The 12,068-nt window shown below is 43.1% G+C and overlaps 1 protein-coding gene across 1 annotated transcript; it reads right to left on the reverse strand.

Moving 5' to 3' along the window:
- On the reverse strand, positions 1 to 954 carry LOC140117037 (olfactory receptor 6M1-like). The gene has a single exon (XM_072133488.1). The coding sequence runs from the start codon at positions 952 to 954 to the stop codon at positions 1 to 3; it is 954 nt and encodes a 317-aa protein (XP_071989589.1).
- Between the last annotated feature and the right edge of the window lie 11,114 nt (positions 955 to 12,068).

Consider the following 12,068-nt stretch of genomic DNA (forward strand, 5'->3'; position numbering starts at 1 on the left):
TCACTTAATATTGTAGGCTATACCATTCATGTGTGAACGTTTTGCATGAATCACTTTCCTCAGAGCTTCCTTTACTTCTTTGTTCCGTAGGCAATAAATCAAAGGATTGAGTAAAGGAGTCACCACAGTGTTGAATACACCCATGACCTTGTTGATGTCCATAGGGTAGGAGACACTGGGACGCACATAGATAAATATGACAGTGCCATAGAGAATAGTGACCACTGTGAAATGTGAGGCACAGGTGGAGAAAGCTTTTTGCCTTCCTTTACTGGACGGTATTTTTAATATGGTGGAAAGTATGAATGCATAAGATACAATAGTGAATAGCAATGAGGTAAGAATAATGCTGCAGGCAAACAAGAAGACTATAATTTCCTCTCGAAAAGTATCTTCACATGAAAGCTTCAGAAGAGGTGGAATGTCACAGAAGAAGTGGTTGATGACAGTAGGTTTGCAAAATGTCAAACGGGAAATAAGAAGTACTAGAAAAAACACAGACAGGAAAGCTACAGACCAGCAAGCTGCAGTAGCCTGTACACAAACATGACTATTCATAATGGATGGATAACGCAGTGGGTTACATATAGCCAAATATCGATCAATGGCCATCACTCCGAGAAGGAAAAACTCTGTGGAACCCAAAGAGAAGTAAAAATACATTTGTGAAATGCAACCAGAAAATGAAATGTTTTTCCAACCAGCCAAATTACTTAAGAGCTTTGGTGCAATGGAAGATGTATACCAAATCTCTAGGAAAGAGAGCTGGCTAAGAAAGAAATACATAGGAGTGTGGAGTCTATTGTCTACACGAACTAAACTAATGATTGCTATGTTAGCAGTCACAGTCAACAGGTAGATGGCAAAGAAAACCACAAAAAGGAAAAACTGGAGCTCTACAGAGATAGTAAACCCAACCAGAAAGAAGTGTGTCGCACTGCTCTGATTTTCCATTATCTTCACCCTGTCAATATGATGGAGTAAGAAGCAGTGAGGTTTATTTTTAGATTTTGTCATATTTTGTATTAATACATACAGACATATGTGGACTAGAAGAATGCATCACTCCATGAGCTGAAGGAGAGAATTTCCCAGAGGAAGGCTAGACACACTGAAATCTGGGTTTCAGAAGGTTCTCATCCAGTGCAACCAGTGAGAACTTCATAGCTATTTGACAAAAGTTCTGCATTGTTCTAGACATGTCTTGTGAAGAGATCCTGGTGTACAGCAGTACACATTATTGCCTTATGACAGGGAACATGAGTGGCTTTGTATCTTTACACTGCAATAACCGTGGCCTATATTTGTACATATAACTGTTTATCATTGTTGTTAATTATCGGCACATGTATATATTATAGCGTGAGCCGATATTGCTGTTCAGTTCGGTTTGTAAACCATTTTTCTAGATTACAAGCCCTTAACTAATCACAATCTCCAATGGTGTGGGCCTCCATGATTGAGTACTCGCTATATCACTTAAGCCGCAGGTTACAGCGAATCTCGATGACAGGCAGTGCAATGTGACTGGACTAAAGACACATTTACTAAGATCCTAGCGCCAGTTTTCTGTCTTTGCATGTTCTTTCATGAGCAAACTGCTTGTACAAGTATTTAAGAAGTGTCCACATATGTTTCGTACACAACCCTTTTGTGTCATGGCTGCACTAGTCTTCATGCGAAACAAATTTCATCATTAAAATGGGCGTTCTGGTGCACAGTCGGACTATGCATCACATTTAACATGCAAAGTCCGACATAAATGTATCACAGGCCCCATGTTGAAAGTGCAGCAGAAAAAAGTTGGTGTACTCTGTCGGGGAAGTGCAGATTAATGAATCTGTACACTACACAGGCAAACTGTCCCCACTGGGACTAGATATCTTTAATCAGTCATTGTTTCTTCAATATTTTATCAGATTTACTTACCCGGCCCATTCGCGATCCAGCGGCGCGTTCTCTGCAGTGGATTCGGGTCTTTCGGCGATTCGCTAAGGCAGTTCCTCCGACGTCCACCAGATGTTGCTGCTGCTCTGAAGAGCATCGGAACGCACTGGAGTACACCGAGCCGGGCTGAGTGAAGGTAAGCGCGTGCCGAGCGACACTTTTTTTTTTTTAAATGCGGCGGTTTTTCCGAATCCGTCGGGTTTTTGTTCGGCCACGCCCCATGATTTCCGTTGCGTGTATGCCGGCGCCGATGCGCCACAATCCGATCGCGTGCGCCAAAATCCCGGGCCAATACAGAGAAAATCGGCGCAAATCGGAAATATTTGGGTAACACGTCGGGAAACCGCAAATCGGGCCCTTAGTAAATGACCCCCATTGGGTCTGTTTCTAAAATACAATCGAAAAATAAAAGGACAGGTAGCGCAGTTACACTGAGGAGCAGAAGTAACAGTAATATATAAGGCCTGGGAGCTTATAACATCAAAATCCTTTCTACTACATATGTAGACAGCAGAATTCTAAAAAGCACAATTGGGGGCATGTTACAGATTATACAATAAGTGTTATTAAAGAGCAAGTATTATTAGGCTAAGTTCATACCTGCCCAAGTGTTTTTTCTTGTCTTTTTCTTTTTTATTAATGGAACAAAGTAACAGAAAGCAGAACGGTGATGTGAATTATCCCTAACTGTAGCAAAATCATGAAGAAGTGGCAATCATATGTACATTATTGTAAAATCCCTAGAAATCAGAAAGTGAAGAGGAAGCCTAGAAAACACTATTACTAAAATAAAAACACCCAAGCATAAGGGGTACTCTGTTAGGTACCTCAAGGCCCATGCCCAGGATCCCATTGTCTGTGAGTCAGACTACACTTTATTAAAAGGAAGGCAAATTAAAATGATGGTCAGGTAGTCCTTTTGATCTTTGCACATAACTGCTATTGCAGTGGGAGCCGTGATGCAAACAATATGGTATAAAACTGCAGCTTTTAATTGGATGTGGTAGGAGGCCAAATCATCAGAACTGGAAAGAAATATTCAACTGTTAGGTAATAGACCTTCCTGGTTCTCAGGGTAGGGTATCGGCATAGAAGGGAAGAATGTGAGGGATATAATATAGCAACCCCAGTAAGTGTTATCCTCAAGCAGATGTGTAATGTGTAGTAACACAAACTCTTTTGTCCATTATGCATCTTTAGAATTATTTAGATATTAGCTGCCCAATATTCTTTTTACTGTCTGGCTGGGATAAATTGATAGTGGAGCCCTGGGAACAACAGTTCAATGCTAGTCAGCGCAGTTCACTTCACTTTAGCGCTTAGGAGTGTTTTTTAGTTTTTTTCATAGAAATCTATGCTAGATGTTGGCAAAGTCAATTTGTGGATGTGATGCTTAAAAGTTATCTGAATACGAAAAAAAAATAAACTTTGTTTCTCTAAATGTGTTTGATAATAAAGGAGGTATTCTGCCGGCGATGTGTTGAAACTGAACATTTAAGAGCTGTTCTTTTTATCTAAAATCTATCACGTGTGAGATTTAACTGCATTCTTGGTCGTTTGTCAGGCCAAAAAAAAAATAATGCAGCCGAATGCTCTTGTCACTTTCGTTATTGTGGAAGTAAGAAACAGAGGTCATCTCCTCCCACCGTGAAAAATTCTTTTATGATTAAACTGTACAGACTAATAATATATCAGAAAGAAGATTTTTTTTCCTTTCTCACCTTTGTATATTTCTAAGGAAAAAAAATGTGCCGCTTGTCACGCAATATGAATGATAAACTAGTCACACAATGGGCTTATCCATGTCCAATTCTGTACGGTCTGAGAGACGTGCATGCCAGGAAAAGGCGAATATATAGGACAATCAGAGCTCTTGGGAAGTGTTGCTGAACATGTGGGAACCCTTTAACTGTACTTCAGGGATTATCGCTAGATAATATAGTAAACATATCAGACAATAGATTTTTTCATGTATCCCGGTATAGCTTGGTATAGTATTTGTAATAAAAGTTCAACATGGTGGCCAGGATAACTTATTCCGTGGAGCAATTATTTTGTTTCTATGTCTTTCAGTCATATTTGTCTTGGAGTCCTAGAGAAAGTTTAGTATAGATGCACCATATTTTTAGCTTAATTTGTATAAAAGCTGATCAACATGTATTATTTGTTTTGGGAGATTTCTCACAAGTGTCTGAGACCAAAACTGCTAGAAAACACTACTATGTAAAAATGAAAGCTGAGCTCTGATTGCGCTTTTGATAAATCTTCCCCTATGTTGCTTTTCCCATTTGAAGGTATGGCTTAGCAGAAAAAGGTGGTGATATGGGAAAAAGAGTTGAAAAATATGGGGAAAAGGGTATAATATGCAAATTTGTCTCAATCATGTCACAAATTATACAAAATCCCCTACTTAAGAACAGCCAACGCACAGACGACCCCTAGTTACAAACGGACCACTGGATTTTGTTAATTCACTGTACTTTAGCCCTAGGCTACAATAATCAGCTGTAGGAGTTATAAAAGGTGTCTGCAATTAAGCTTTATTGTTAGTTCTGGTTCTTATGACAACCCAACATTTTTAAAATCCAATTTTCACAGAGACCAAAAAGAAAAAATTCTGGCTGGGATTACAATTATAAACTTTACAGTTCTGACTTACATACTAATTCAACTTAAGAGCAAACCTACAGAACCTATCCTGTACGTAACCCAGGGACTGCTTGTATATGGGCCGCATAATAAGTAGTACAAGTGGGACATTCTCAAGCTGGATCAAATTATCCATATCATATCATTTAGCATCAGTCTTTGCTACACTATACACTATACAGTACTGGTAAATTTTCCTCAAAGTGCTGGAGGTGCTTAAATTTTACCATTACGCCTAAGGCTGTTCAATTTATGTATAAATATCGAAGCCCACAAGCTTATACACAGATACTTATATTTACTCATACTGTCTTTCCTATCAATACAATAAATTATAGTATTTGTAAAAGAACTGAACATTACTGACTGGATCACAATAAGATCAGGATCATAGTTGTTCACAATACATAAAAGCCATGACAAAAAATTTTAAGAAAAATATAGACCCAAAATCAGAAATAACAAAGATGCTCGCTTGGCCAAACATTTCTTGGCCAAGCATGACGGCATTGTAAGTGATCTCTTGTTTCAATGGATTGAATCGGCGAGACCCCATTACGTGTGGGATTGGGAAAGGTAAGGAAGGAAAGGAAAGATATGCAAAAGGAGTCACAATGGACTTATACACTAGACAAGGTAACACCTAAAGGGTTAAATTACGTCATATCATATATGGTGTTTTTAAAGAGATCCCCATACAAGTAAAAAAAAGTTGTACCAATATGATAATTACTATGATACACAGTTTAGAGATCAGCATTCTAAAATAGATTTGCCTTCATAAGGAGATCTGACAAACCTGTCCCATATCCAGGATATGATATTTGAATGCTGTGTTCATCATAATCTTGGGGAATTTGTCCTTTTGGATCATAAGATATATGGTGGATAACTATAAGGCACTGCGTCCTCCACTAGGAAGAAAGGGATATTTCGATCATGCGATTGTTTATATAGTGCCCGATTTTTATGACATTATGACATTGTGACTGCGTAATCTGTGTGCACTATATAAATAAAGAATTATTATTATATTATCATTATACAAAAAACTGAGAAAAATGAAATGTGACAGAGGAAGTTACCCTTGGGTATATCTTTTCCTATGCCGCCATCAAATGACTCGTATTGTTAGCCGTTTCAGCCAGTGATGCATTTCTGCTCATTATTTGTGGGTGTACTATGGGAATTCTGAAGGCCAATAGATGTGACGCTGTGCAGTAGCGTCACATGACCTTTGGGTCCACTGTGCCGATATATGGAAGAATCACATGACCTATAGGTCTATTGACAGCTTACATTACCAAGCTTAGGGAGCATACTTCAGTGATGACGGCCTTCTCCGTTGCTCGGTTGGATGTCAGCTGGACAGGGCGGGACATCATTGTGTTCCAGTGTCATTGGCTCACAGATTTACCCTACCCACCTTCTGATTGGGGGGGCTTGTCTGTAATAGGGACAATATAAGAAAAGTTGTCCTGAGCGTGGCGGCATGGCTGATGGCCGCACTTTGTTTGTTGTATGTGTGTTAAAAACTAGTAAGCCTAATTGATAATTGAATTTAAGCTAGGCAGGGTACGTTATAATAAATGTCATGTCACTGTAAAATTTGACTAACAAGGGCATCGTGTGAATAGCATAAAGCTGTAATGTGCTGATGTATGAGCAATCAAATAGCCAATGATAAGTTAATTTAAGAAACAAACAAACAGTGCAATTTACTGAAACCACTTGTTACTAGTAAAGTAAATGGGGAGTAATATGACATATAAAGAAAAATCTCTGCTTAGCGTACTTGTAGGCTTCTGGTTCCCAATACTAAGTGTTAGACCACTGCAAAGCACATTAGGGTTTCATGCTTGTGAAGATGTACTAACACCTAACCTGAAGGACAAATAATCAACAAGGTTTGGGTGGAGATATTGTGATAGTGATCTAATAGCAGATAGATAATTAATCACCAAAATAACAAAAATGTCTGATCGGCTCTGGTACACACTGTTATCATAATAAAGCTTCACATATAAATGTGCATATAAAACCCTTTGAATCAACTATTTAATTTCATTTTCTGTCAGATCTTTCATATTATTGAATATTTTGCAATGTTGAGTGTAATAATAGACCCCTGATGAGGTTGGCACTCCCTGAAACGCACAGGGTCCGAATCCGGCTCTTTGACTAGAATAGACATTTATCTTATGTGAGACACTGAAGGAGTTAACTGTTGATGGGCGGTATGTTTCCCTAGGTTTTCCTATTATGCAAGGCCTTATTGCTGAGGTGGTGTTGTCCAGCACCTTGGACACAGGTGGTGGGAGCAGCCTAGTCAGCCTGCATAAAGCTGTTGAGCAGAGCTGAGAGTGTGGTCTCTCTGAAAGGAGGCTGGAGAGCGCACACAGCCCTGACCTCTGTGCCTGGAGCAGCAAAGTCTTTTTCTTAGTGGTGAGTTAGAGAATCACTGTATAGCTAGTACCCTGACGGGTAGGTTATTATTTGTTTTTGAAGCCTGAAGGCTGTTTATTTTGTTCCTGCTGCAATAAACGCAGGCTAGACCTGTTTTGGACTGTACCTTTGTGTCACTGTCTTGAACTGCATCACAAAACCCGCTACCACGGTCTCTACTGGGCCAAATCTCCCACATATGGTGGAGGATGCGGGCAGTTCAAAAGACACACACCTGAAAGGCTTGCCACATCCTGCAACATTGCATGGCCTGGGTGAAAGCAGCAGGCAAATTGCAGGATACAGCCAAGATGGAGGACTTTATTAAATACCTGCAAGAGGAGACCAGAGCTAATCGGCAGCAGCAGCAGGAAGAGTCCCAGGCTAATCGGCAGCTGCAGCAAGCCATGCTCCAGCAGCAGAAAGAGAGGTCCCGCCAGCAGCAAGCCATGTTCCAGCAGCAGGAGGAGAGGTCCCGCCAGCAGCAAGCCATGCTCCAGCAACAACAGGAAGAGTCCCGAGCCATGTTCCAGCTGATGATGGAAAAGTTTTCTGGCATTATGGCAGCACCGCAAGCGACGACTACTGAGGGGTCCCATACTAGTTTGCAAGGGTACCCGGTTGTTCAGCATTCCACATGGGCTGCAGTGCAGAAGGCCTTACAAAAGATGACGGCGACCAACGACGTGGAGGCGTATCTCACTGTGTTCGAGCGAGTAGCTGAGCGAGAGGAGTTACCAGCTGAGCAGTGGGCAGATGTCCACAGACAGGTGAACCACAGAAGGCCTACTACGACCTGAGTGAAACGGAGGCCCGTGAGCACCCCCAGCTAAGATTCTGGCTTGTCTTGGGGTCACCATACATGTTCGTTCCAGCCGGGTCCACCAGTGGGCATACTCAGAAAAACTACCCCCTGCGCTCCCAAATGCATGACCTGATCCATCTTGTCCGGAAGTGGCTACAACCAGAGGATGGTCGAGAGAGTTGTTCTTGACAAGTTCATCCGTTCTCTGCCCTCTTGGCTCCAGCGATGGGTTGGACAGGCCGGTCCAACCAATGCTGAGGAACTTGTGTCCCTAGTAGAGAGGTATAGGGCTACGGAGGATCTTCTACTTATCTCTCCCGCACAAATCAGTGCCAGTGACAGGGTCACCAAACCATCTGGTAAGACTGCTACTGCAGAAAAAGGAGACAGGTCAGGTTGGTAGGGGATTCATTGGGGGGCTCGGATACACAGAAACCAAATGAGGCTCGTGACAGAGGTCATAGCCTTATACAGTGTTGGCGATGGCATGAAATGGGCCATATTGCTGCCAACTGTCCCCTGTCAGTGGAGCCAATGGACTGCAACCAGACCCGGAAAGTGTCACTGTTTGCCCGGCCGGTTCTGCCAGCTGAGTCGGTCACGGAAGCAGAACCCCAAGTGTGTATGGTCACAATCGGGGGTCACACGGTGGAAGCCTTGCTAGACTCAGGGAGTCTGGTCACCCTGGTGCGGGGAACTTTGGTTGATCCTGGACTATACAGTGGGTGGAAAGTGGGAGTGTTGTGTATACATGGGGACACTCGCGAATATCCCACTGCTGTCATCAACCTACATACACCTTGTGGTACTATCACCCATGAAGTGGGGGTGGTGGGGACCCTGTTTGAGGCTATTATCGGCAGAGACTTATGGTTGTTTTGGGAGCTCTGGAGAAGAAGACCCACCTCAGGTGCTATTACAGAAAATGGACATCAGATAGGTCCGGCCTTGGCCCCTGAACCCTTTGAGGCCAATGTACCCACACCAGCAGTAGGGGTGACCCCAGGTGATGAATTCTCTCCCCTAGAGGTCCTAGCTGGTGAGGTCGAGGGTCACGAGGAGGTGCCCGACATGCCGGACCTTGAGATTTCCCATGTAAATTTTGGGGCTGCACAGCTACAGGACCCTACCTTATTTAAAGCACGGGAGAATGTTAAAGTGATAAATGGGGTACTCCAAATACCAGGGGCTGGCAAAATATACCCCCGAATGGTGATTGTTGGGGAACTGTTGTACAGGGTCGACCAGATACAGGGTGAGGAGGTTGAGCAACTTGTAGTACCCCAATCTCACAGTAGGCTGGTGCTAGATTTGGCACACAAACACGTGCTGGGAGGGCACTTAGGTGCTGAGAAGACCCAAGAGAGGATCCTGCATAGATTTGTCTGGCCCGGGGTGTGGGAGGAGGTAAACCGGTATTGTAGCTCCTGACTTGAGTGTCAACTTACTGCCCCAGTGTCCCACTTCAGGAGTCCTTTGGTCCCGTTAGCAATCATAGAGGTGCCATTTGAATGGATTGCAATGGATTTGGTTGGCCCCATAGTCAAATCCACAAGGGGGCACCAGTACATCCTGGTTATCCTGGACTACGCTACGCGGTATCCAGAGGCGATTCCATTAAGGAACACCTCCACCAATAACATTGCTAGGGAGCTGTTCCAGGTATTCTCCCGCACAGGCCTCCCCAAGGAAATCTTGACTGACCAGGGTACCCCATTCATGTCTAGAGTAATGAAGGAGAAGTGTAAATTACTGCAGGTTAAACAGCTCTGCACCTCTGTATATCAACCCCAGACAGATGGCCTGGTCGAGAGGTTTAACAAGACTTTGAAGGGGATGCTAAAGAGGTTGGTCAGCAAAGATGGGAAGGACTGGGATTGTTTGTTGCCTTATTTGATGTTTACCATACGTGAGATACCCCAGTCTTCCACAGGTTTCTCACCCTTTGAGCTGTTATATGGCCGTTTCCCGCGTGAACTCCTGGACGTAGCTAAGGAGACCTGGGAACAGGAAAGGAGCCCCCACCGTAGTGTGATTGAATCCCTTATGCAGGACTGCATAGCGGCAGTAATGCCCCTTGTAAAGGAGCACATGACACGGGCACAAAAGGCCCAATCTAGGGTCTACAATAGATCAGCCAGACTCAGGACCTTTAACCCAGGCGACAGAGTGTTAGTTCTGGTGCCCACCATTGAGAGTAAGTTCTTAGCAAAATGGCAAGGTCCATATGAGGTCCTGGAGAAAGTGGGGGAGGTTAACTACAAAGTATATCAGCCGGGGAGGAGGAAACCCGAACAGATATACTACGTGAACCTCCTAAAGCCAAGTAAATAAAGTGGAGGCGATACAGCAGTGGCCACGACCAGCAAGAAGCAAGTGAGGGCTTTCCTAGGCATAGTGGGCTACTATCGACGATTTATTCCCGATTTTGTGACAATAGCGGCACCCCTGACTGACCTGACCAAGGGTAGCGGGCCGTTAATGGTAAAGTGGAGTGAAGAGGCTGAGGGGGCGTTTCAGCGACTTAAGACGGTTTTGTGCGAGGGACCGGTACTGATCACCCCTAACTTCACCAAAACCTTTATTGTCCAGACTGACGCTTCTGACGTGGGCTTAGGGGCTGTCCTGTCCCAAGTAGTGGAGGGTGAGGAACATCCCGTGACATTCCTGAGCCGCAAGCTCACACCTCCTGAGAAGAACTATAGCATAGTTGAGAGGGAGTGCTTGGCAAACAAATGGGCCCTGGAATCCCTGAGATATTACTTGATAGGGCGACAGTTTACGCTAGTAACCGATCACTCTCCCCTCACCTGGATGAGTCAGGCTAAAGAGAGGAAAGCCAGAGTCACAAGGTGGTTCCTAACGTTACAAAATTTCAAGTTTACGGCAGCAGGAAAGCTGCAAGGGAATTCTGATGCCCTATCTCGTACCCACTGTCTGATGGCCAAAAGTGTTCACCACCACAGGGTCAAACAGAGGGGGAGGGTATGTGAGACACTGAAGGGGTTAAATGTGGATGGGCGGTATGTTTCCCCTAGGTTTTCCTATTATGCAAGGCCTTAGTGCTGAGGTGGTTTTGTCCAGCACCTTTGACACAGGTGGTGGGAGCAGCCTAGTCAGCCTGCATAAAGCTGTTGAGCAGAGCTGAGAGTGTGGTCTCTCTGAAAGGAGGCTGGAGAGCGCACACAGCCCTGACCTCTGTGCCTAGAGCAGCAAAGTCTTTTTCTTAGTGGTGAGTTAGAGAATCACTGTATAGTTAGTACCCTGACGGGTAGGTTATTATTTGTTTTTGATGCCTGAATGTGAAGGCTGTTTATTTTGTTCCTGCTGCAATAAACGCAGGCTAGACCTGTTTTGGACTGTACCTTGTTGTCACTGTCTTGAACTGCATCACAAAACCCTGCTACCACGGTCTCTACTGGGCCTATTAGAAGGGAGTTACATGCACAATAGGGTTGATATGGAGTAGTAAGGTGGAATTTACAAGGTTGCTCTGGTGTCAACCAGCGCAGTTCCTTGTTCATCTAAGAACATTAGTTCCTTGTTCATCTAAGAACATTAGTGATATTAAATGATTGTTCCGTTTTGTGAGATGAAATTGATAAACATTTTTACACATACCAGTAAAAGTTATTTTTAGTGATCCCAATCATTTAGTGAATTTGTATATTACAAGGATGTATAATAAACCAAAAATGTATTCTTTCAGTGCATCCAAACTGGTTCTCCAGGAGACAAGTGAAGCCTCATAAATCTTATCATTTTATGAGGAACCCAACATCCTTATAATTTTTCTAATACAGGTAGATTACAATTCTGCAATTCTGCCTAATACAATGCCCTTTAGTCTCTGCCTCATGTAATTCTTAAACAAGGGGTTAATTTTGCCATTTTGCCATAGCTTCCACCATCTCATTCTACTGGTGACATGCTACATGTGGCTTACTTTGTGGCCAATTTCATTAGCTAAGCCAATCCATTTCTTCATCACAACTGATGCAGAGACAGAAAAGGGTAAAATCCCGACCAGTCACTCATTATTTGGTAGACTATTTACTTGTTTGGGTACCATGTAGGATTAAATTCTCCCTGCAGCTTCAAGACACAACTACTATTTCAAAACAGCACAACAACAAAATGACGTAGATTTGTTTTATTTGATAGAAGTAATAAAATAGTTAACATAATAACTATAGGTAAACATTTTTAAAATATTTTATGT

Source organism: Engystomops pustulosus, chromosome 1, assembly GCF_040894005.1.
Source record: "Engystomops pustulosus chromosome 1, aEngPut4.maternal, whole genome shotgun sequence".
In the NCBI taxonomy this organism is placed as follows: Eukaryota; Metazoa; Chordata; class Amphibia; order Anura; family Leptodactylidae; genus Engystomops; species Engystomops pustulosus.

Bases quoted from the DNA above. Each gene is read 5' to 3' on its own strand.
- LOC140117037 (XM_072133488.1), bottom strand. From the start codon at position 954: ATGGAAAATCAGAGCAGTGCGACACACTTCTTTCTGGTTGGGTTTACT.